The sequence below is a fragment of the Rattus norvegicus genome, chromosome 6 (assembly GCF_021556685.1).
Source record: "Rattus norvegicus strain SHRSP/BbbUtx chromosome 6, alternate assembly SHRSP_T2T, whole genome shotgun sequence".
NCBI classification, from domain to species: domain Eukaryota; kingdom Metazoa; phylum Chordata; class Mammalia; order Rodentia; family Muridae; genus Rattus; species Rattus norvegicus.
In genome coordinates this window covers 58,477,758-58,504,589 of record NC_141539.1, presented here as the reverse complement: position 1 = coordinate 58,504,589, position 26,832 = coordinate 58,477,758, and the positions used below count along the sequence as shown (strand labels likewise).

Here is a 26,832-nt window from a genome sequence, read left to right as displayed (position 1 = left end):
GAGGGCTTTGACATAAGGACAGTTTTGTGCCTATAAAGCGCAGCCTACTCCTGGTTAGTTAAGTACTCTGAACAAGCGGTCTCAGAGCATCACCGGTTTCATCTGAGACTATGTCCTTTACTGATAAAACGGGTAGAACATGTTTACAACTCATTGAGGGAAATTCTATAAGAATGTCATCTTTTTAGCCAACCCTCGAAGGCAAATTTGATAAGTGAATCCAAACGGTTGGGGCAATGCGCTGTCTGACACTGACTTCTACTTGGTTCTGTTAGTGCCAGATTAGTTGAAGTCAGCCTTTCACTCAGAACTCTTCAAGAGTATCCCAAAAGAGTCACAGGTTTCACTTTATATGATCCTACATTCAGAGCATTCCAGTGGAATTCAGGTTGGGTTTTTATAAAAGGGTGTATATTGACCTTTTCTCCCAGTAGTGAAGTGCTTTAAAATTTGCTGTGAATATTTGGCATAAATATGACCACTAGAAAAATGTGAGTATATAAGTAACTATTATGGGTAAATTACATACAAATGTTTTAAAATTACTATTCAAAAACCTTGATTTTTTTCAAGAGTTTAAATGGGTTTATATTTCCAAGCAATTGATTTAATGATTTTTAATATTTTTAATTATGAATGTGTTTTTTCTTAACTATTTGATTTGTAGCACAATTCACTTAATGTGACTCTGTCTGTCTGCTCATTTATTTGTTTTCTGTGGTCGTGGAGAGTAAATCCAAGGTTTGGTGCGTACTATGCAAGCTGCCTACTGAGATGAGCCCAACCTTCCTTAGGATAACCAAATGGATTTAACTCAGGCAGAGATCGACAGGATGTTCGATTTGTCTCTGAATTCAGAATGAATTGACCATCCTAAATGATTTCTATTAGAGTTCCTCTATACTTCTGGGAATTCCATCTATGTTTAGGCAGGAAAAACATTCAGCTCAAAGTTAGAATTTTACAGGGAAAATGTTTGCAGCCCTATTTGGGGGAAGGCTGAGAGTATGCGGCTTTACATTGTGCCTTACTGCAGCCATTGGTTAAACACATAACCAGATCTTCTTTATCATTAGACGCACCAACCAGGCAAAGGCAGATTCTTTGGATGCATTATGGCACCTTCATAGCATAGCATTCTTCCCAAAAATGATTACAAAAATCTATCATTTTAGTATGTAACTAAAAACTCTGACTTCATATGCATTATAAAATCTTGTTAACAAGGAAAGTACATAAAGGAGAAATCGCTGATAGTTAAGGGCTAATGAGAAAGTACACACACACACACATATACATATATATGCATATATATGTATATGTATATATATATATATATATAAGCAATTTGTGCTAACCCTATTCCTGAATTACACAACCAGCCATACACGGGTTCTTTGGCCCTTTCAGATAAGCACATGATGTAAAACAGATTAAGGATCACGGTCTCTGAGACTGATCAAAAGTAAGTTAAGTATTTCTCAAGAATATATTGCTGTGTGATTTACTATGCATAAAAATGTGTTAGCCTTTCCAGTTTAGCAAACTTAAAATATGAATTTTTAGATCTAGTTCTGTGATCATTTATCTGTATTAACATTTCAAAATTAATAAGATTTTCTTTTTTAGATTAAATTTATCATCTAAGTCTCTTCTATGTCTTGTCCTAAATTGCAAAACGTGCATAGTTATTTCAACCTCAAATATAATTATCACTGAAGTTGAATATCTTTACAGAAATATATCTTTATACATATATTTTAGTAAAATGTTTACTAAATAAGATATGAATCTTAGTATGTGAGACATAAGCTTCTTCATCAACTTCCCCATGACTGAATTTCATGTATATGAAAACAAGAGGATCAGAATATAAAAGATTAGCATTTATGCTCACAGCATGTTGGGCTAGTGGTTTTGCTCATAGATAAAGGTACTCAAGACTGAGGCTGATTGCCTGAGTTCAATCCTAAGAACTCACATGGCACAAGGAAAGTACTCACTCCCACATGTGACCTACACATATGCCATGACACACATGTGCTCATATACATACAGTACCCCTCCCACAATGTGAATAAATTATTCCTATGTAAAGGAAAATAATTTTGACTGATAACAAATCATCCTTACATTTTATAATAGTTCCTTTGTCGAGGATATTACTGATTACCCTTGTCAGTGTAATCAAACTCACAGAATCCTTCAATCTCTGTTAATTCTTTATTTGTACCTTCTGACTATGACATTGTAGTAAAATAGCCAAGCCAGTCAAGAAGAAGTTAAGCATTTAGAAACAGCTGAGATATATTAATTGTATGTTAGAGTCTTCCATGTTAAATTTCAAATAAGTAATGTATAAACTGATTGTTATGAAATAAATTAAAGCATATTAGAGACAAATAAACTTATATTTTGAGCTGAAATACATTGATAAGCCCTAGAATCAAAATTTAGTTTCTTGGGACTGCTGTTTCTGATTTACTAAGTGAAGAATTTCACCATGTCAGAGCTCCCACACTTTCTCTCTCTCTTTTGATATTTTTAGTGTATGTGTAAGTTTTACATGCTTTTCACGCAAAAAAAAAAAAAAAACCTGGCAGCTGCATTTGTTAAGTAGTTAGGTTTAAGTTGATTATGGTTAACAACTTGAAGCCTACTACCTTAGAAGCTGTTTAAAAACTAGTAGGCATACATTACATGTTTTGTTTCAATCTTAATGGGACATTTATATATGTGGTATTTTACTTATAATCAGACAGGAAATGCCTTTGTGTTCCACAATAACTTCCTCATCTTTGCACTTTATGATAGCAGTTTATAGAAGCTCAGCCTCATAACAATACAGCGAGAGTCATTGGAATAGTGAGATGTAGGAAGTCGGACTACCTCAAGTTAGTAGTGTGCATGGTGTCCAAATGATGTCACAGCGTTGGGCTTCACATGTTGAATAGCCATCACAGTGTTTGCATTGGTCACTTAGGCCACCTCAGTACAGTGTGGAAAGCCTGGACTCTGATCCTTTAGAAAAGGAGAAGTGTGAAGTCAGTAGCTCTGAGGGCAGGTGGTTTACAGCTGTAGAACTGAAGAAGAGGAAAAACAGTAAATATTACAAATGTCGGTCTGCTTGAAATAGCCTTCCTTCCACTCTACACCTGCCTGCCAGTGACCTCCCCTAACAGATCGAACACACATGTGACACATTCCATAACACTCCTCACAGCATGAATCACAGGTGCAATTACTCATTTACCTATGCAATTACTTGATTAATTGCTCTCTCTTCTATTACAGTGTAAGCTTTATTAGGGAGCCTGTTGTTGCCAGTGTATCACAACATGCCTGGCTTCTTGTAGAAATGAAATCTTAGTGAAGTGGATACAAGTATTGAGACAGAATTGGCTTAGTATTATTTTAATTATTTTTCATTCTAGTGAATTTCCACATTTATAGTATTCCTAAAACATACTGTTTTCATACTGGGTAAAGTAGTTGGATGTTAATGGACTATTATAAACAAATTATTGCAAGAAAAAATATCATTTTACTTGAGCTCGGAAAATCAAACGTATTTACGGCTGGCCACTGGTGACAACATGTGAGTCGTGTTCTGCAGTGGTAATTAAAAGCAGTGTTTTGTACAAAGTGTCAACTATGTCCCGTTGTTGTTTTTAATAGCTTAAAGATCATCTTTGTTAGCACAGTAACTCTTAAGGGAAGTTTTTGCTGCCTTTACTGAAATGAAATGGATTTCACTGTGAACATAACTGTTAGTCTTCTCTATACAAAGACTTATTGCTTAAGAGTGAGTGGTTATGAAAACATACAAGATCTGACTCCTAAATAATAGTTTAACCACAGACAGAAAGAATGATAGAAAAAGAGCCACCGTCAAACACACAAACAAAAGGAAAGACTTAAAAAACAAAACCAAACAAGCACCCACCAACAAGAGTTTAGCCCATTAGTACAACCCTCTACTGTGGAGGAGCTGTGGCTTACCCAGTCTGTACTGATAGACTGTTTTGCTGTATATTTTACATTTCTGCTTGCTATGCTAAGAGGAAATTATTCTTTTCCACTTAATGCATTTTAGGATAGAATGACTGTGTGCTCCATCCATTCCTTCTCTGCAGATAAAGAAATGGAAGAGAAGGAAACATGGAGATGTTTGGCCTCTGCTCTTGGATTTGCTGATCAGTGTGAATTGTCTTCTTTAGAAATTTGTTTTTGTTTAATTATTTATTCATTTATTTCATTTATTAATTGCCTCAAGTAAAAGGCAACGCTCAGTAGGATTATTACTTCCTGTGAGTTCATCCCACAGTTCTGGGTTATTTGTCAGAGTCTTATGCATTAGAAACAAAGCACTAATGCCCTCTTTCCTGTTGTCATTTCCAAGATCATTTCTAAGGTATGCATTCCTAAAATGCAATTAAAATGAAAACTACCGACCACAGGACATACACATTCTTCCACAGCGAAGGCTAAAGTGCCCTTTCATTTTATTTCCATTGTTAACTTTACTAGTCCACTCAGTGTCACTCTCCCTCCACCTCACACAGCACTCAACCTCACACCGTTGGATCACCTGGAGGATCTTATTAAAATCAGAGTCTGACTCAGTGAAGACACTCAATGCAAGCCTTCCCTTTAAGAAAAAAAAATCATACCTTGTTACACAGACTGGCCTTGAACTTGTTGCCACCTTCCTGCCTCACCACACTATGTGCTAGGATCACAGGTGGGAGCCATGAAGCCCTAGGAGAAGCTATGGAGGACTTTAAAAAGCAAAGCACCTTGAGAATTGCTCCTGCTGTTGGTAAGTCCACTACAGCCCTGATCTCATGTCTGTTTGGGCACTTTCTCTGCTTTCCTATAAATGGCAATTGTTTCTTATTGCCTTTGTCTTGCTTTTTTAAACAGAGTCAACATCCCCTCCCTCTTTTGTAAAGAAGTAGAGCCCACTCTCCACCCCCATTAAACCAATGCAACGATGTTATTAGTTAGTAATTAACCATGGGGCCTCACACTGTATTTCAGACTGGCTATTGAGTCTCTGTTCTCCTGTCTTGGCCTTCCATGTTGTTGAAATTACAGAGCCATTTTTCGTCTTCCACTGCACCACTGGACCCCGCTCTCATGGAGCCTCTTGGGCTTCTCAGGTTTTAGCCCTGGCAGTTCTTTTGCAGTACCCACACGACATCACCATGTTCTCTTCTCTGTCCACTAGCAAACAGTTTCTCAATCACAGTTCCAGCTTCCACCTCTCCGGTTGCCCCATTCAACATCTTTTCTTAGATGTCCCCAATCTACTTCAAACCTAAGAAGTATGAAGTCAGCTTTATAATTTCTTTCTGATAACGCATGGCATTGTTACTCAGCTCAAAACATAGTTGAGAAAACTATTAATTTAAACTCTTAATTGGTTTCCAATATTAGCATGCAAAGGGATAGGCTTAATGAAAGGTATGCATTACCATGCTCCGATTCTGCTGATTGCCCCCAGTTCCTTACCCTGCTCCGCTGGCTTCCTCCCTCAGGAGTCCCTCTTCTCATTTTTTGCCACATGTGTTCTCTTGACTTTTTAGTTTCTCTTCTCACCTCCAACCCAAGAGCTCCTTTTCCCACTCTCATGATCGCTTTCCTGGTTGGGTAACAATCAAAATCTACATCATATGTGAGAGAAAACATGAGGTGTTTGTCCTTCTGTGTCTACCGCCTTCAACACAGCAATCTCCAGTTCCACTCATTTACCTGCAAATGTCATGATTTCAGTTTGCTTTAGGGTCCCATAAAACGCCATTGTGTAGACGCACCATCCATCCATACGTTGATGAGCATCTAGTCTTGGCCCACTCCTCACCTGTTATGAATGAAGGGCCTTCGGATATGTGCACAGAAGTAGTATAGCTGGCCATCTTGCCGATCTGTTTTTAGTTTGCTGAGGACCTCCATTCAGAGTTCCACAGCGGCTGGACCAGTTCACACAACCACCCACAGTGATGAAGGGTTCCTCTTCCTCCACAGTCTCGGCACCATTTGTTGTTCTTAGCTTTCTGGATGTCCTTTTCCTTGCTGCCATGCATCCTCTCTTCTAATCTCTCTCAAATCTATAAAACGCACCCAACTTCATCTGCGTCTCCACCATGTCCAGCATCACCGCCCTGACTCCCAAAATGCACTGCTCTGCCTCTATTCTTTGGTGGTTAACAGCCAACTTCCCTCCTTTACTATCTCTGCCTTCTTCTCCCTCATCCCTATTGCTGTGCCATCGGACTTGCACCTGCACGGCTTCAGACTTCATCAACTTCCCAGCGACTCTCTCTTCATCCACTTTGCTCCCGAGTAACAGAATTGCCACCTCTTCCCACAGTGACTTTCCCGAGATAGCAGGAATAGTATCTTCCAAATTCAGGCTTTAAAAGTGTCCCATCGCCTACAGAATGAGACCCAACTTCTTTATTAAGGCTTGATGATTGGTTTCTTGGTTTTCTGAGTATCCATTACATTTTTTTTTCCTACCACCAGATCTACCGGACTACCAACAAAGGCTCAGCTCTCTGGTCATAGTCTTAGTACCTATCCTCCCATTTCTCAGCACCCCTATGCTTCTTTCCTACACATCTTCCTGAAGTCTGATGAAGAAAAAGATATTTTATTACCTTCTGTAGATACAGTAAATGTGGGAGGGAAAGGTATTATAAAACTCCTGGCCTTCAAGGCTCAACTCTGTAGGGCTTCTGTAGCTTTCCCCTTAGAGTGCTCTTCAGTCACAGTATTTATCAACCAGCTCAATGTAAAATCTTTGTCAAAACTTAGATGACTCAACTCTAGGAGGAGCTAAGCTCTTTGCCTAATAAATCTTGATGTCTGGGTACAAGGAATTTGCCCAGACATAATGTGGCCTCACACTCCCTTCCAGGCTGGAAAACAGGTACTAGTTGAACACCACCCCGCCTCCAGAACCTCTGGCTGGAAGAAATGTAGGGAGACACTACGTCCTGCGTCATCACGTGCTGCGAGGAGGGTGGGGCCCTCCTGGGAACCGTGAGGGGCGGGGCTGAGCAGGTGGGGCGGGGCTGGAGCCCGGGGCGGAGCTGCGCGGGGTCGCGACAGCGGAGGAGCGGGCTCGCGGCGGGCGGCAGCGCGTGTGTGCGGTCCCCACGACGCTCGGTGCCCCACGCGTGTCCCGGAGAGGTTCAGCCCGGAGCGACCCGGAGGACGGACTGGTAGACTCTGGGGTGGCAGCCTTGCTGGGCTTTGAGCAGCGCGGGCTTATCGCCTGAGCAGGGAAGCCCTTGAGCACTACGGCTCCTCCTGACCCTCGGGACCGGGCGCGGCTGGCTTGCGGGTTTCTCCTCCGCGGCTAGCCCGGGCAGCCCCGCGTCCCCTCTGTCGCCCGCACCTGCGCGTCGCGGTCGGTCCCGCCCTCGGTGGCGGCGGCTCACCTGGGCGCAGCGCGGGCAGGGCGCCGCCTCCGGGACGCAGGTGGAGCGGGCAGGGCGCGGGCACCATGAGCAGCGGCGCCAACATCACCTATGCCAGCCGCAAGCGGCGCAAGCCGGTGCAGAAAACGTGAGTGACGGCGGGCAGGCGCGCTCTGCGGGTGCGGGAGGTCCCCACGCGTGCAGCCATCCGGGAGCAGGGGCTCAACCAATGCATTAAAAAATTCGTCCCTGCTTTCGGGCGCCTGCACCTTCGCAGCTCAGCGACCTTCCCTGGCCCTGATTCGTTGACAGCTCTGACCTACCTAGTGCCTCTCTGGCTTAGTTAGTTAAGCCTGCCTGGAAATCCTCCACTCTAGATCTCCACCGTGGTGAGCTTTAGGGGACAGCTCACTGAGGTGAGAAGTTGGCCAGAGCTAAACACGTGCCGTCTTGAAGGAGGGGTCCTGGCCTCTGAGGGAATTTCTTTCTGTTCTTAGCGTCTAGCTTTCTGTTTTGCTCTTTCCTTTACCTCTAGGCAGCGATTTTGCCGGGCTCAGAATAGGCGCAGAGTTGGTAGCAGGTTGGAGTGTGCCTTGGACAGGTGCTCGGGCGGCTTGGTGGCATTCATAGCCACTCTTTAGTGACACTTTCTTCCTCCTTTTGGAGTGCTTGTAGGGTATATAAAATTTTTTAAAAATTAAGGAGAGGAAAAAGAACTGGACTGACTTCTAAGTTATTTCTACTGTCTACCTGTAATTCATCTCCCCTTGCTTATAAAGTTTTGCCGATTCTAACAGTGATTACAGACTTTGGTCTTTGTTTCCATGGGCTATTTCTGTGAGATGGGAGATATTCATAAACATTTTTTTTTCACAGAAAAGAGATCCGAGCATGAGACAGGGTTCCATTTAGGAGTTGGGTGTATTGATGCATTCATTCATAATTATCTTGGAGTTTCCACAACTCACCATTTCTTATTTTTTTAAATAAATTATTTTAGGAACACTTTCAGGTAATCAGTAGTGTGCATTTTGCTTGAAACCTGACAGCCATCACCAAGTGAACCAGAAAAATAAGATCTTAAGATTTATACACTGTTTACAACTAGTTACTAACTTAGAACTTGGGTTATTTGTGGATTTTAATTCCCCTTAAGAATTTCAACTGTCATAGTTCTTCAAATCTTGACTTAAAAATTAATTTTAAGAGGAGATGCTTGTGTATAAATAGTCTGATCAGAATTTGGAAATTTTATGGTACACTTTAAAGGACGCAAATATCGTTGACTCAGCAGTTTTCCACCTCGGCAGTTCTTTGGACCCCGGCTTTCAGCGCCTTGTTATTTTGTAAAATGGTTTCTTTTTATTAAACCATGTTTGCTCAATTTGACTTTGTTCCTGATGGTTAAAGTTTCAGAGGCTTTTAAGTGCTTGTTCCCTGTTTTTGTTAATAGTAATACTAACTTAGCCTGAGATGAAAAAAACTCAGATGTTATGTACAAGGGCGTAAAGTCTGAAGCTCCCCGTGAGTTTTTTAAATAACTGATTTTCTCTGTGTTTCTTAAGGATGTAAACTGCTTTTCATACAAAGGTAACCATCTCAGAGGTTGCTCTTTATAACGTTGGATATCTTTAGTTTCCAGTCAATATAAAGAGCTTCCTTTTTAACACTGCAACACTTCCCCTTAGATTAAGATACCTTTAACTGTATTGCCACTATTTGTGTTTGATAATTTCTCACAACTGAACTGTTGTCCCCACTAACTTATATTTTATTTTACATGGTTCTTGACTTCTGTACTGAGCCCCTTTAATCAACTCTAACCCTTCATAGGCCTTAAAGGTCACCACTTGCTTTGTCGAAGACTTTTAGTGCTAGCACTTAGATCCTCTAGTGAAAGTACTTACGTTTTTCCCTCCGAGTAGAAAATAGTGAACTTTATAATGCACATAATCAAAGTTCATCCTTAACAATTAGATCATTGAGCTTTAATATGTCTTTAAGTTAAACTACTTCTATGCAGTGAGGCCCCCAAATACCTCAATTTTAGGAAAAACACAAAGATGTGTTGACCGTGCTTTCTAATTAACTCGAACCCTTCAAGGGAGAGCTGTTTTATAAGGAGCATGTGCACTGTAATTCTACAGTGTTAAATAATGTCATATTTAGACAGTTCCATGAAAATTTGGAGTAAAGTAGGTGACATGATTTCAACTTGAAGCTTGTTCATTCTTCAAATGAGGATCTAGATACAAAATAAGCTCCCTCTGGTGGCTGGTCTCACCATGACAGTTATCGGGAGCAGGAAGTGAGTTTGAAATGTGTTCAATTTCATCCCCGTACAGTGTTTCATATGCACTGCCCTGTGAACAACTGTTTCCTTCTTCAGTGCAGTGAAAGTTAGGAGATCCAAAGCAGTCTTGCACCCAGTCCATATCCTCATCTTCAAGGGCAGCATTTCAAAGACCAACCCGGGGACAGAATCTTCTTCGATGTTTCTTAGCTAGTGGTCCCACACTTCGTGTCTGCTTTCAGTTAAATTCCGTTCTTGCTTATTCCCTTCGGAGAGGAAAATGCTGTGTGGGATCGTTTAGCTGTTCTGTGTCATGAAGATGGCGGAATGAGGCTCAAACGATGGAATGATCTACTCCAGTGATTAAAACTTTAAATGCGTCTTTGAAGCTTTACTAAGACAGAAAAGGTCCTACTGCTGTTGTAGTTTAGGATCATCAGCAAATAATAGATGGTCAATAAATACACCCTGCAGTTGTGATGGCATTCAAGCCAGCCAGGGCAAGGTGCCAGCTTTCAAAGGTCCCATGATCTGCTGCTAAGGTACACACGGATAGCAACCTTTACCGTACTAGTGTTCTGGAATGCTTAAGTAGTGTAGAAGCCCTTCATTCTATTAAAACATCGTGTGACCCTCACCTGTATGATAAAACTTACCAAAAGTTTTGTTACAGCATACAATACTATGTCTTCACAGAGATAGTGCAGGTGCCCTTTTCTGGAGAGCTCCTAGAATTGAAAGACTTTGCAGATACGTAATATTTCTCATGTTCTCTCAAATAACGTTATTGGGAGGGCGTCTATGCGGAGGCTGTGCATGTGCCTCACACTAACCTATGAATAGTTCTGAACACAAGGGCTCGCATCAAACTGAACGGAAGAAGCAACAGATCCAAACTAAATGATGAGGCCTACCTTTCTGCCTGCTCTTAGTCAGATCTCGTTATCATTGTTTGTCTGTCTGTGTTAAAATTCTTTTTTTCCCATGCAATATATTTTGATCATATTCTTCCCCCTTCTTCAGCTCATTCCCCACTTCCCTACCCTCACCATTTCCTGTTCTTTCTCTCTTCTTTTCCTGGTCAAGGTTTCCTTTTCTTTCTTTTGGTTTTTGTTTTTTTTCTTTATTTTTTAAAGACTAGCAGGACCGTCTCCTCCACTGTTGCCCTTACAACTGAAGTAGAAAAGCAGAAGGTCAAGTAAACCAGAAGGTGGCTGGAGACTCACGTGGAGGCCTGTTCTTAAATTACTGGTAGTTACGTGTTGCAGGCGTGAGTCGGCACATACGGACTCTGCACAACCTTATTTTCCCAGCCACTGAATAGTACAGTCTCCTTCCTGTGTTTAGTGAACACCATTATTTAGACGTGAACATTGTGCAAATCTTAAACTGTACTTTTTCTACTTTTAAACTCTCTAAAAGCTATTTATTTGGCTTAGCAATGTCATATAGCAAACATTGCCCCTTTTCCCCAATATGTTCTGATAAGGAGCATTGAACCCAGGGTTTTTCCATACACAGTTTAATTTCATTTTCATAGTAGTACTATGGAAATAATGTTATCATTTCTGTCTTATGCCACCGGAACCTAAGGTTTGCATTCAAAGTCGGTTCAGGTAGTAAGGAGAAAACCGGACTTCGGTTATTGAATCTCTAGCTGTTGGCTCCAAAAACCTAATGTTCTTAGCACCTGTGCAGGACTGTCTAGATGAGCGGGTTAACCAGTGTGCATGATGGCCCCTGTCCTGGCCGTTGTCAGTTGTCCACTGCACCTTTTTAATAGCACTGAGGGAGAGACAGTTGATGGCCATTTCAGGACTGAGTCCAATCCTGCTCACCTCTTGCTTTATCCCTGTCTTTTCCTTAGAGTCCCCCGCCTCCCATTTCCCTGCACTGCTGCATGCGTCTCCCTGTGAAACACTGAATAGCTGTGTGTCGTTCTGTAGTGTAACTTCGGTATTTTCCTTTAGAGGGCACATTCTGTCACTTCTAACAGTTTCAGTAGCCTAACTGGTGTTTCCGAGGACACCCTGGATATTTGTAACCTCTAAAATAAATGTGCTATTTCCATAGGACAGACCTGTTGAGGTGGAATTTGGGGAGACAAGGGTTTATCTACTTCTAAGGAAGAGCCAAGCGTTACACTCAGACATAGTGTCAGACTAGATGACAAAACGTTGTGAATCACATCCGCGTGCTTTGTCCAAGGGACATTGTCTGTATTCATGTGTTTCACTTAAAAATAGTATGAGTTTGGCGAGCAAGCGATGGAGGTGGTTGAGCTTGTAGGTTGGGACTGTGCTTGTGTGCAGTAGTAGAATTTTATGCTTCCCAGATTGACTGACTTTGTCTAGTGTTTTTCAGTTTCTTTGTTCTTTCTCTTGTTCTGAACCAAGTTCCCCTAAAATGTGTACACCTTTTAAAGTCAGTAACATGCACACGGCGCCATCTTGTACTCAGTGTGCTGGGCATTGTCCTTGGTGCCTTCCGTAAGGACAGCCGCTGTCCATCTCTCCTGAGTTTGCTTCACCTCTTCCCATCCTCAGAGTTTTGGATTAAATGGGCTTTCAGCCTTTCATTGCTTTGGACTGTGTCAAATTCTCTGTTGCTGAGCTAAGTAATGCTTTGTGATGACATTTCTCCTCCCACTCATATACATTGGCAGTTCATATCATTTTCCGTGGTCAAAGTCTTTTTCCATGTGGGCACAATGTCTTATGTGGTCCTTTTTTGTCTTTGTTTCTGAAGGAGAGTGGTAGCTGCAGGGACTGTCGTATTCTGTCATTATGAATCCAGAGTGCCTTGCTTATGTTTATCACCTGATTTAGTGACCTGCATCTCTAGAAACTCTTAGACTTCACTGCTAAACCACCCATGTCACTGAGCAATGCATTAGATGTGTTCGCCTCACAGTAGGATATGTTTGCTCCTGGTAAAAGAATCAGAATTGCTGCATTTGTCTTTGCAGGGACCAGAGCTTCCTGCATAGTATTTGAGGTTTACTAAACTACCAGTCGATCGTCACTTAACATTTTCTTGGTCTTATCTTGGTAATTGTGGTAAATTGGATCCGTTATGTGGACTCAAAGAGTAATACGAGAAAGGAATATGCATAGGCTTAAGAAGTAGGAAGAGAAAACATTCATCCTAATCTTTTCAGGATCATCGCAGAATCAAACCTTCTAGGACATATCTAATATTCCTGGCTTTTTTAGTATGTGTTTATCGTGTGAGCACCTGCTGTTTACACATAAATCTCCCCTTAACTAAAGCCAACAGGAAAGTAAAGAATCTGTCCCAGCTAGAGAGCAGCAACAGGACACTGGGAAGAGACTCTGACTCAGTGGGGCTTCCAGGTAGAAGTCTCAGAAGGTTCTGCTTTTTGTTTCATATAGGGAAAAAAAACATCATTAGCATAGCAATGAAATTCATCTTTATGTCATATATCACCCTTATCATTTAAATGAAGCACATAATTTATGATGATTAACATTTGAAATTCTTATTCAGAGACCAAAGCCCTTATACTAAAGTGAGGGGAACAAAATGAAGAGCACATGGGGTGAGAAGTTGTGTGTGTTCTGTGTTCTCTTCGTCTTGAAATTAGTCCTCTACTGTGTGTGTGTGTGTGTGTGTGTGTGTGTGTGTGTGTGTGGTGTGGTGTGGTATGTGCGTGTGGTGTGTGTGTGTGTGTGTGTGGTGTGGTATGTTCGTGGTGTGCGTGTGTGTGTGTGTGTGTGTGCGCGTGCTGTGTGTGTATGTGGTGTGGTGTGTGTGTGGTGTGAGGTGTGTGTGTGTGTTGTGTGTGTGTGTGTGTGTGGTATGTGGTATGTATGTGTGTGTGTGGTGTGTGTGTGTGTGTGTGTATGTGGAGTGTAAGTGAGCATGTGTACTGCACATGTATACAAATGCATGTGAAGGCCAGAGTCAGGTATCTTCACTTGCTTTCCATTTAAAACAAAGTAATGATTTTATTCTTTGATAATTTGATACAGTGTATTTTGATCATACTTACCCCTTCCCCAATTCCCTCCAGATCCTCCCCACCTCTACCCACCCTCATCTCTCCCCCTCTATGTATGTACATATATATATATATGTATATGTATATATTTATTCAATTTTAATATTTGTTCTTTACATGCCAACCATAGTTTCATCTATCTCCACTCCTCCAAGCTCCTCCCCACACCCTTCTTTCCTAGACCCACTCTTCCATTTCTCTTCCAAGAAAATAAGAAAAAGCAGGTCTCCCAAGGATATCAACCCAATATGGCATAAGAAATTGCAATAAGACTAGGCACAAACCCTCACTCCTATCAAGGCTGAACAAGACAACCCAGTAGGAGGAAAAGGATCTCAAATGCAGACAAAAGACTCAGAGACACCCTCATTCACTATTAGGAGTCCCACAAGAACAGCAAGCTACACAACCATAAAGTATATGCAAAGGTCCCAGCTCAGACCCATCTAGGGCACATGCTTGTTGCTTCAGTCTCTGTGAGCCCCTGCGAGTCCTTCATTGATTCCATGGTTAGTGTTCTCATGGTGTCTTTGACCCGTTGGCTTCTACAATCCTCCCGGTTTTCTTCAGAGTTCCCCTGGCCTCACCTAGTGTTTGGCTCGTCTAGCTTTTTTGGCCAAGACTCCTGAGTGCGTGTCACTCCACTGTAGAAAACTTGATTTTCTTTCTCCCAGCAGCTATCAAGTACAATAGCTTCTTAGCTAGAGGTTAGATTTCACGTTGACCTCCTCTCCTCCCTTGCTAGGGCTTTGTCTGGCTTGACCTTTCCTAGGACTTGTGCACATTGTCACAGTCTCTGTGGGATGTTAGTCCCCTGCCCTGTTATGCCTGAAGTCATCCACTGTCTTTGGCTCTTAGGATATGTCCCTTCTTTCACATAGATCCCTGAGCCATGAGGGGAAGGATGTGTTATAAACATCCCAACCAGGGTTGAACACACTTCTTATTCTCCGTCTTTTTGCTGTATGTTTGCCAGTCGCGGGTGTGTCTGTTAATGGCTATCTCCTACAGAAAGAAGCTTCTGTGGTGAGAGTTGAGCAATGCACTTATCTGTGGGTGTAGCAATAAGTCATTAGGAGTCATTTTATTACTATGTCCATTTAAGAGTATAATAGTAACAGGTTTTCCCCTAGGGTCCTATCTAGCCACAGGTTCTTGGGCTCATTCATGGTGTCAGGTCCAGGCTCCATCTCATAGAGCAGGTCTGAAATCCAATCAAAGAGAGAATATCAGTGGTTCTGTATTGAGGTCATAAAAGTACCTGTAATAACAGCATAGTTAATCTTACTTAGTCTGCGTGAGAAGACTAAGTAAAATCTTTAGGGAGAATCAAGGAAGTAGAAATTTGAGAATCTGTGATTACCAATATGTAAATGATTAACTAGGCAAGTGACTAGACATCATACTTTCTAAATCCAAACGCATGTTTTCCAGTAGTTTTTCTAGGTGAAATTTGCCTAAAAATGATTTTTTTACTTAAAGGCTTTTTCGGTATGAAAATGCTTCAATTGTACAACTCAGCAGTTTTAGTATATTTTTGCATGAATGTTACAGATTTCTTTGTATTTTTGGTGGTATTATTATCTGACACTTATTTCATAATTGTGCTAGTGAGAAAAGCTGGCTCGCAGTGTAGTGGAGGGGTTTATTGGGAAACTCTTCGTGTTTCGTGGGTAGAGCAACCCTTGAGCAGATGTTTTAATGTAATAGATACTTTTGCTCTGTGTTTTCTAAAGGCTTTTCTTTGTGTTTCAGAGTAAAGCCCGTCCCTGCTGAAGGAATTAAGTCAAACCCTTCTAAACGACACAGAGACCGGCTGAACACAGAGTTAGACCGCCTGGCTAGCCTGCTGCCCTTCCCACAAGATGTTATTAATAAGCTGGACAAACTCTCCGTTCTAAGGCTCAGCGTCAGCTACCTGAGGGCCAAGAGCTTCTTTGATGGTATGTCGGCACGGTTGACTTTTATAGCAGTAACTCACAGTATGCTAATGTCAAATATGGTCCTTAATATTGGTGACAATAAAAAACTGTCCATGAGCGCAAACGTCTTTCTTGTCTTAGAAAATAATGGAGTGACAAAGCTAAATGTATAACTGTTATTAACTCTCTCTCCTGTCTCATTCACCAGACAAATAGAGCCATTTGGATGATACATAGTAACATTCTTTATAAGTCATGTGTTTAAAAGTTATACTCAGGTTTCATTTTTAAAAAGAAATCATAAAGTACTGTGATTGGGGGTGGGGCTGGCTCAGTGGACAAGAGAGGATTTGGTGTGTAAACATGAAGAGCTGAGTTCATATCTCCAGTGCCCACTTAACGCGTTGCCTGGCTTGACTCTAACGGTAGCACTGTGGGAAATAGAGACAGGGCTCTGGGCCTGCTGGCTGCCAGCTTTGTGGGTTCAGTGGGAATGAGGCAGGATGATAGGGATGGACACACAAAACCTTACTCTGTCTCTCTCTGACACACACACACACACACACACACACACACACACACACACACACACTTCTCTGACATACATATATACTGTCCTTCTCCCTCTTCTTCCCCTTCTCTGTCTCTTTCTCACATACACATACATACACTTCCTCTCCCTCTGTCACGCACGCACATACACATACACCTGCTCTTTCTTTGACATTCCTCCCGCCCCCCTGTGCTCTTACCGTCTCTCCCTCCTCTCCCCTGTCTCCTGTCTCCTCTCCCCTCTCTCTCTGACACACACGAATTAACACCCGCCCGCCCACGCTGCCTCATAGGAGTAGTAATGTTTTGTTCCTGTACTTTCTGTATGGAATTCATGGAGTCTTTCAAAGTTATACGGACTGCTACAGCTTTATGTTAATGTATGTTAGCATCAAGGAAATGTGGTTAAAATGGTTTATGATCAGAAAGAACACTTGAATATGGTTGGACAGTGTTGGATTTCATTCTGCACAGTGCCACCGTGTGACTTTAGTCGTGCCGGGGAGCACCCTGTGCTTCAGCTGTGAACGCACTGAGGGTGGCTGTGGGGCTGTGTGGCCGAGTGCTGCTTATTACATATGAATTTCCAGCATCGATCACTACGGAATCTCTAAAACGGAGTTCCTATTTGAAATTACTGTTCTGACATATTTTGTCATACAAAATAACTCCTTAATTATCTCTTACATGAGTTCTGGGGATTTGAACTAAAGACATCCTCCTTAAATAACAAGGAATCTTCCTCGCTAAGCCATTTCCCAAGTGCCTTATTTTTTTTTCTTTTTAAGTCCATAAATCAAAAGTTAATTATTAAGGATCGTATTCCTTCACAAATTGTAGCAAATGGATTAATGCCAAGATCTCAAACTGCTGTGCACCTAGGCATCACGGTGAGATGCAGAAGTTCCCCCTTCTGCAGACTCAGATGATGCTAATGGTAGCATCCGAGTCACCAGGCAGCCCCTGCTCATCTCTGTGTCTTAGAGGACTGTGTAGAAAGTCATTCCTCTTGGATTTATGTTTGTATGAGTTGATGTGTTTGAGTTGAGCATGGTTGTATATTTTCTTGCCACGTGTAATTTTTAACAATAGCATTCTGTCAGGGCACACAGACACCTAGAACCGTGATTTCATGTGGTGTGCAGTGTACATGAAATCTCACAGCAGTGATTTAATTTAGTTCGTAGTGTGCACTGACTCCTAAAGCCGTCATTCCGTGTGGTTTAGGATGTACACTGAGTTCTACAGTAGTAATTCCGTGTGGTGTATGCTGTACAGTCTGACAATAGTAGTGATCCCATGTGGTCTGTAATGTAGAGTCCTACAGCAGTGAGATCATGCACAGTGTCATAGAAGACACTTAAGTTCTTACCTTTCGGTTCCATAATACTGAGCTCTTCTCTGTGCATCTCTGAAACACCGCTGCTGTGTCTATGTGTCTTGCTATAGCCTTCTCCTGGGAACGCTGTCGCTGAGCCCAGGTTTCTTGATTTCTTTTATTGTTTCTAACTCTATCTCCGTCCCTCCCATTTCTGCAAAGTCAAGTGCTGGGACAAAAGGCCTGCACCACCACCCATAGTCACCACACAAGCAGCTTCAGCACTAATGGGGGCTTGTTAGAGATCCTGGCCCTGCAGCATCATTCACTGTCATGGACACCTGTGAGCCACTACCTGTGAACTGTAACCTTGAACTTGTGCCAGCTTCGGAACCTGAACCTCAGTGTATGCTCACAGGCTGTGCTCCCTGCTGCACCAGATCCACTTCTCTCTTCCCTGACACAGGAGTTGTTTCTACCCCTAGAGAATTTCATATACAGGGCCAGGGGGCTCAGGCTCAACTCCGGGAGAGGTTTATTGACTTGAGTCATCGAATGTTTTCAATTTCTTGTGCCTTTATGATGAAGAGTGTTGATGTATTTGTACATATGAAAAATAGAGTTTATGATGTGTGAGAAAGTACATACCTTGTCCCCTGTTGAGAGGCAGGAGGATAGCACCGAAGGTGCTTAAGAATAACCACTTTGCCATACAAATGCTGCATAACTGCTATCTTTAAAACAGATGCATGTATGTATGTTCACACACATGTATGATCAGATAGGTGTCTTGTTTCCCCCGAGTCAGCCTCATTAGTGCTGAGTCTTACAGGCATGTTAAAATTATTTCTTAGCCAGCCCTTCATTAATTAGTTGGATTTTTTTATTCAGGTTTATTACCTATCTGTATTATTCCTCATCAATTTATCATGCTTAATTTTAGACTGCTTTAATGGTTTTGCACTTCAGTGTGCCTAAAACGTAGCTGTAAATTTTGTTGAGATATGCCTTCTAGAGCAGGCCTTAATCTCTGTTTATTCAGCCACTTTTCTGCAAAACCAAGGAATCAGTATTTGAGCAAGTGGGTTATAAGTATGTGACAGAGTTTTAGTTTGGTCTTCATTGTCCCCAGAGCAAGTTTATAAAAGTTGTTTTCTTTGCTCTTTAAAGGAAAAATCCAAATATACAAAGTTTTAAGGAAGGTTATAAGTGTATATGTGTGTGTGTGTGTGTGTGTGTGTATGTATATATGTATGTATGTATGTATGTATGTATGTATGTATGTATGAACATAGAGTTAGGTGGAAATTGTAGGGGATAAAAATCAGGAGACTAGAATGCCTCATGTCTTCGCTGGACCATCTATGGTCCCTGCAGTATATTAAAGTACCTAAAAGAAAAATTTGAGCATAGTATCTTTATGAACAGAACGATGGTGTGCAACCCAGGTGATGTGGCGGCCCCACCAGTCCTGAGGTGCCTATCCACAGTTAGTCTCACCGTCCCTCTATTAGGCGAACAGTGTAGTGAAGCGAAGGGAAACTCAAAATGAATAACAGGATGCAAACAGGGGGTGTGTGAATTCCTGCGGAAAGAACAATATAAACGAGTAATCATACAATCTTGCTAGAAAGGAAACTCAAGTTTTACTATAACAATAGATATTTTTCCAAGAAAATACATCTATTTATTGCAAGTTCAAATAATACGGCATGAATTGATCTTCTTGAGCTGGAAGCCATGACTGAACTGTCTGAAAAGCAGCAGTCGGTACAACAATAATATTTATACTTTTCTAACTAATTGAGACATCCCAGAGTTTAAGTACTTAATACCGCTTTGTCCTGTTTTAGGCAGTGTGAAGTTTGAAGCAGTCTATTCGGAACTATTATCTATTATGTCTGATGCAGAAAGTATTCAAGAGGTTCAATAACTATGATCAGTAGGACTTTATGTTTAGATACATGTGGCTGCATCCAGGTCTTGGAATTGGCTTATGTTAACAGAAAGGCAGCTTCTCCTGTATCATGTCTGCTGCACAGTGGTCAAAGAGGACATACTACCTACCTCACATGGGATAAAAAGATAAACCACATGATTTTAGTTAGTTAGTTAGTTAGTTAGTTGTTAGTTGTTAGTGAGTTAGTGAGTTAGTTTTTTTCAAGATATGGTTTCTCTTCATATCCCTTCTGTCCTAGAAATTGTTCTGTACACCAGACTAGACTTGAACTCAGAGATCTATCTGCCTCTGCCTCTGCCCCTGCCTCTGCCCCTGCCTCTGTTTCTGCCTCTGCCTCTAACTCTGCCTCTGCCTCTGCCCCTGCCTCTGTTTCTGCCCCTGCCTCTGCCTCTGCCCCTGCCCCTGCCCCTACCCCTGCCCCTGCCCCTACCCCTGCCCCTGCCTCTCTGCCTCTCTGCCTCTCTGCCTCTCTGCCTCTCTGCCTCTCTGCCTCTCTGCCTCTCTGCCTCTCTGTCTCTCTGCCTCTGCCTCTGCCCCTGCCCCTGCCCCTGCCCCTGCCTCTCTGCCTCTCTGCCTCTCTGCCCCTGCCCCTGCCTCTGCCCCCTCCCCCCTACCCCTGCCCCTGCCCCTGCCCCCTGCCCCCTGCCCCTGCCTGAGTGCTGGTATTAAAGGCATGCACCACGCCCAGCTAACAATTTATTCTTAAGAAGTATAATTTTGACATTTTTAATGTAGTTTTTTCTTGATACCTATTGAAAATTTCAGGATGCAAGTAGTTTGTTCAAATTGCTCTGCATTTGGACATTGTCTTGGTTAGGGTTACTGTCTGTGTGATGAAACACCATGTCCAAGGCCAACATATAAAAGAAAGCATTTAACTGGGGGATTGCTTAGTTTCATGATCATTACGGTGGAAACGACCAAAGAAGGCAGTAGCAGAGAGCTCACATCTGATCCACAAGTTGTGGTCAAAGGGAGAGCAAATCTGGACCTGCTGTGGGCTTTGGAAACATCCAGGCCCTACTCAAACAAGGGCACACCTCTTAGTCTTTCTCAAACAGCTCTACTAACAGGGGACTGAGCACTCGAATATATGAGCCTATGGGGGCCGTTTTCATTCAAACCATATCGTTCCACGACCTGGCCGCCATAGGCTTGTAGCCGTAGCCTAATACAAAGTGCATTCAGTCCAACTTCAAAAGTCCCCGGAGTTTTTCATGATCTCAAAACTGTTTAAGAGTCCAAAGTCTCTTCAGAGACTCAAGCCACTGTTTTAACTGTAACCTCCTTGACTTTAGTCAAAACAAAAAGGAAGATCGCAGACTCCCAACGTACAATGGTACAGACTATTTATACACCACCATTCCCAAAGGAGGAAAGGGAGCCGAGTGAGGAAACTGTGTATAACCAACCTGCAATTATCCCCTGTGGATTTGTTTTCTTGCCTCACATTTTCTTACATGACATGGGGTGCACTTTGTCACGTGACAGAATCCTGTGTTCTTAATGTCGCCTTTCCATGTCGTGGAGACAGCAGATAGCAGAGGACATGTGGCTTACGGTGGGGGTGAGCAGGCAGGTGAGGCACATGTCACTCAGTGTGAGGCTCACCTCCTGGTGGGCTAGTCTGTGTCTTCCAGAGGACCTTTAACCTTCCTGCGCCTTTACCTCTGCAGTGTGAACAGTAACAAGGCATGCCTGTTCTGAGGTCTGAAGTGGCTTAGTGCTGAGAGGAAGAACTCTGTGGATGGATTCTATAATTACACTTGCTGTCGTGTGTATTACACACACGTCCTATGGAATACTGACATTTGTTTTAGCAGAGGACATTCTTGTTACCGAATATGCCTAGGGACCCTTAGACCCAGTGTTAATGTTACCTATGAGCTCCTGTGTTGAAGTGATGCTGCGTGAATTCAGGCAGGAATTTGCAAACGAGCTCTTAGGAGCTCTTAGTGGAGTGGATGGTCATTGCTTGCCCATGGCATTTTCTCTTGTTAGAAACCGCACATTGGCTTGCATCTAGATGTCGGTTTTAATACTACAGTTTTTTGTCTTGGTAAAAGTGATAAGGGTTATCACTTAATGTCATACTAGTAAATGCATGTACTATGCCTACAATAAACAGGAAACCTAAGAGAGTTCTAAATCATTTCCTGAGTCTGGATACTATGTCATTGGCCTTTAGAGAGAGACTGGCGGTTTGTAGTGTTGCCTGGGATGGTTAGTGGGACCTGTGGAGAGTGTCATCTTAGAACTGCTGAGTCAGCAGTTGACAGGGGTGAATTAACATGCCTTCTGGATGATTCTACTGTCTGTGGAAGTATCATAGTAACTGGTACAATTTATTAGTCACACTCTGCATTTCAAGTCATGCTTGAATTTCAGTCCTGCAGGTAAAGTTAACAGTGTGCCACAGGCAGGTTAACGGCCCCGCCGAAAGCCACAGACAAGCAGACATAATCCTCTTTTCGCATTACTGCCCAGTGGGACTGCATAGAAGTATTGCACCTAGCTGAATGCATAACATGAAGTGTGATAATGTCTTTGGAAGTGAGTTTTCACTTGAAATTTGTAATAGAACATACATACATACATACATACATACATACATTTATTTATTTATTTATTTATTTATTTATTTTCACATTTCAAATGTTATCCTCCTTGCCCTGGAATTCCCCTACACTGGGGAATAGAGCCTTCCCAGGACCTAGGACTTCTCCTATTGAGGCCCTACAAGACCATCCTCTGCTCCATATGCAGCTATATACTTTGGTTGGTGGTTTAGACCCTAGGAGCTCAGGGGAGGGGGTCTGGTTGTTTGATATTGTTGTTCTTCCTATGGGGTTACAAACCCCTTCATCTCCTTCAGTCCTTTCTCTAACTCCCCCAATGGTTGGCTGCTAGCATCCACTTCTGTATTTGTCAGACTCTGGCAGAGCCTCTCAGGAGACAGCTATATCAGGCTCCTGTCAGCAAGCACATCTTGGCATCCACAATAGTATCTGGGTTCGGTGTCTGTATATGGAATGTGTCCCCAGGTGTGGCAGTTTTTAGATGGCCTTCCATTCAGTTTCACTCCACACTTTGTCTCTGTATTTCCTCCCTTGAGTACTTTGTTTGCCCTTCTAAGGAGGACTGAAGCATCCACACTTTGGTCATCCTTCTTGAGCTTCATGTGGTCTGTGAATTTTATCTTGGGTATTCAGAGCTTTTGGGCTAATATCCACTTATCAATGAGTGCATACCATGTGTGTTTTTCTGTGATTGGGTTACCTCACTCAGGATGATATTTTCTAGCTCCATCCATTTGCCTATGATTTTCATAAAGTCATTGTTTTTGATAGCTGAGCAGTATTTCATTGTGTAGATGTACCACATTTTCTATATCCATTCCTCTGTTGAAGGGCATCTGGGTTCTTTCTAGCTCCTGGCTATTATAAATAAGGCTGCTATGAACATAGTGGAGCATATGTCCTTGTTATGTGTTGGGACATCTTTTGGGTATGTATATACCCTGGAGTGGTATAGCTGGGTCCTCGGGTAGTGCAATATCCAATTTTCTGAGGAACCACCAGATTGATTCCAGAGTGGCTGCACCAGTTTGCAATCCCACCAACAATGGAGGAGTGTTCCTCTTTCTCCACATCCTCGCCAGCATCTGTTGTCACCTGAGTTTTTTATTTTAACCATTCTGACTGGTGTGAGGTGGAATCGTAGGGTTGTTTTGATTTGCATTTCCCTTATGACTAAAGATGTTGAACATTTCTTTAGATATTTTTCAGCCATTCGATATTTCTTAATTGAGAATTCTTTGTTTATCTCTGTACCCCATTTTTAATAGGGTTATTTGGTTCTCTAGTTCTTCTTGAGTTCTTTGAAAAATATTGGATATAAGCTCTCTATTGGATATAGGATTGGTAAAGATCTTTTCCCAATCTGTTGGTTGCCCTTTTGTCCTATTGACAGTGTCCTTTGCAATTTTATGAGGTTCCAATTATTGATTGTTGATCTTAGAGCATAAGCCATTAGTGTTCTGTTCAGGAAATTTTCCCCTGTGCTCATGTGTTCGAGGCTCTTCCCCACTTTCTCTTCTATTAGTTTCAGTTTATCTGGTTTTATGTGGAGGTCCTTGATCCACTTGGACTTGAGCTTTGTACAAAGAGATAAGAATGGATCAATTTGCTTTCTTCTACATGCTGACCTCCAGTTGAACCAGTATCATTTGTTGAAACTGCTGTCTTTTTTCCCACTGGATGGTTTTAGCTCCTTTGTCAAAAATCATGTGACCATAGGTGTGTGGGTTCATTTATGGATTCTCAGTGCTATTGCTTTGATCTAGCTGCCTGTCACTGTACCAGTACCATGCAGTTTTTAATCACTGTTGCTCTGTAGTACAGCTTGAGGTCAGGGATGGTGATTACCCCAGAAGTTCCTTAGTTGTTGACAGTAGTTTTCACTGTCCTGGGTTTTTTGTTATTCCAGATGAATTTTAAGGCCTTTGCATTTAAAAAAAATGATCTGCTAATAAACAATAATCTTCCAATAATCACAAACACAATTCCCCTGTGCCTTCAAGAAACACACTTCAGGGACTGCAGAGGTGGCTCAGGGGCTAATAGCACTTACTGCTTTCCAATGAACCCAGGATTGATTCCCAGTACCCATATGATGGCTCACGAGTGTCCCAGGGGATCCAATGTCTGCTTCTGGCTTCTGAGAGAACTAGACATGCATGTGGTACACAGACATGCATGCAGGAAAGACACCCATACACACAATAATGATATTTTTTATAAGAAGAACACATTTCATATACAGAAGAAAACCTTACAGTGTATTACAGTAAAATGTATCTTTTATTTCAAATTATATAGAAAATTCCCTTTAGGTACATATGATGTATTATTTGGAAATGTATTCATTCATATAAACTAATTTCGAAGTATTTTTGTTAAATTAGTAAAACCTGTGTTTCTTAACCATTTTAGTGTGTATGTGTGTGTGTATGTGTGTGTATGCAGGTGTGTGTGTGCGTGTGTATGTGTGTATGCATGTGTGTTTGTGTATGTGCTTTGTTGAATCATCTCAGTCATTTTCTCTTATGCATACATCAGTGTTGGAATGGAATTTAACTTTCCTAGTCATAATAATAAAAAAAGATAAAATATATTAAATTAATAGTAGTGATTAAGCATAAGTAAAACAATAGTTTTCCCCCTCAAACTGTGCCATGCCACATTTCAACTTAAAAGTAAACTTAGAAAAACGAAGAACAGATAGTTTAGCAGAATCCTGTATATTGTCCTCTTGAATTTTATTTCTTCAACAATTCAAAATAATATACAAGAGAGGGAAGTCTCATGTTAGAAAATGTAGGTTCCGTAAATGTCAGTTGAGTCCAGACCGGAGCCGTGGGTGCTGGGTTATGGCTACTTGATAGTAACATGCCTTTGCACACAGAGTACAGTCAGTTCTCTCTACTATGGAATTGCTTCAGATGCTCTAGAGGAAGTCATCCTTCATACTATGGCATTTTACTGTCCTCATCTTTGGCTACTTTAACATTCCTGTTACTTCAGAAGGGGGTATATAGCCCAGATGTCTATTAAAATTTAACAGATGCCTGACAGGTGGCAGAATCAATGACATTTTCAGATCCTACATTTCATTTCTACAGACTGTCACATCTTCCATGGCTGCTAAGTTTCAAGTATCATAGAGATTGGATTATATACATGATGTGTGTAGTGCTTCCTAGTGGTAGAGATATCATAGTCACCATCTGGTTATCACAGTAATTCTGTCAGATGGCCATCCATGCGTTCCATTTAAAGATGAGGAAATGGTTAGCACTCGGTGCAGTCTTTTTGTAGTGCTTCCAGGGTGTGTAACAGGGCAGAGTTTATCATGCATGCCCTTTACTGTTCATGTGTAAGCTGGATGTTATTTTATGCTCGCCAGGATTCATCTCAGGTGACAGCATTGCTCTTATGTAAAGGCAGGAAAACTAGAGGTGAAAACAGTGAGCTCAGTGTGAGAACTGTGGGGTGGGTGGGTCATCCCTGCACACCGGGAAGAGGCTCAGGCTGCCCGGATTTCCATGCAGGCTTTACCTCTTAAAGCTTGGCAACTCCGAGGGAGTTTCTTCATCTTCTATGTCTTAGTTTCATACTATATCAAACAAACAATACCAGTGACATAAGGTAGTTTTGGAAATTAAATGGGACATAGATCGTAGCCCCAAGAAAATATATTATTGCCGGGTGCATAGAGTAATTCTATAGGTAGGAAGCAGTTGCCTTATTCCATGGGTTACTTAACAAGTTGAGCAGCACACTCGAGGAGAAAGAGTATTAATCCAGAGTCTTGGAATTTAAGAAGTAATAGTTATGATATTAAAACTTCAAGGAAAAACAAAAAGGTTAAAATAATCCAGTGTGGCTTGAAAAGTGTGGTCATAATGTAAGCTTTCTAAGACAGCACAGACGTGTTTTGTGGGGAGACCCTGGGAAGGGAGAGCACTGGCTACTTCTGGACACATGTTTGTGCAGTATTTACTTCAGTCCTTTCCTATGGACTAAACAACAGAGATATTGTCTGGCCTGCTTGGAGTACAACCCATCCAGTGACCATTTCCAGAAATCCATTTATTGTGCATATCAAGTATTGTGCTTCTGACATTTAAAGCTATTCCGTGTGAAGACCCTGCTTTTATAAACCATCTCCACACTTTCTGTAATGTTCCGTAAACCTGTTCTGATTCTTGACTCCTTTATGACATTCTTTTCTAGTTTTTTTATTTCTATAGCTTGTAAATCATCCTCAAAGACTGGCTAAATCCAATTTGCATTGGTTACTAATCTTCACAGAAGCCCAGTAGCAAACTTGACACAAGTTGTCTTATTTCCTGTCTGGTGATGAAGGACAGTCTGGTGGTGAACAATGTATCTGGCTGCTGAGCTGTTGTTTTCTCTTACTGGTAGTGACGTGAAATCTGTTACTCAAAAATTAATGTGAAGAGACTTCAGTTGATAATCGGGGTCTTCTGTTGGACACTGTATTGGTGGAGTTTGAGACTGGTCCTGCTCCTTTTATAAGAATGTCCAGTTTGAGTTTGGCTTTCATCCCATCTTTTCAGCAGTGGGTCTGACTTGGTAAAGCTCCCAACTTCTTTGCTTGGTGACATGGAGTAGAGTCTTTATCTTTGGCATCATGAGCGGCCAGTGCTTTACAGCAAGGTTCCCCAGTCAAAATAAGCAGCGGCAACAGCTAATACTGTACCGAAAGGAAGAAAGGGCCATTCTCTGTTCTGCATTTCAGTGAGAAG

The 26,832-nt window shown here is 41.8% G+C and overlaps 1 protein-coding gene and 1 long non-coding RNA gene across 8 annotated transcripts in view; one reads left to right on the top strand and one right to left on the bottom strand.

The window, feature by feature from the left end:
• The window catches only part of LOC102554773 (uncharacterized), a 108,323-nt gene extending 100,518 nt beyond the window's left edge, over positions 1–7,805 (bottom strand). For 2 of the 3 annotated variants that reach the window (XR_015622362.1, XR_015622364.1), the window contains exon 1: positions 2,890–3,083. This is a non-coding gene — a long non-coding RNA (uncharacterized LOC102554773). Of the gene's footprint in view, positions 1–2,889; positions 3,084–5,517 lie in introns of those variants that run through there. The other variant, XR_015622363.1, reaches the window with a different exon arrangement.
• The window catches only part of Ahr (aryl hydrocarbon receptor), a 37,466-nt gene continuing 18,122 nt past the window's right edge, over positions 7,489–26,832 (top strand). For all 5 annotated transcript variants that reach the window (NR_131776.1, NR_131775.1, NM_001308255.1 and 2 more), the window contains 2 exon segments: positions 7,489–7,578; positions 15,503–15,690. Coding sequence is in view for 3 of the 5 variants with exons in the window: in NM_001308255.1 (NP_001295184.1) it covers positions 7,517–7,578; positions 15,503–15,690 (250 nt within the window). In the remaining 2 variants the exon portion in view is untranslated.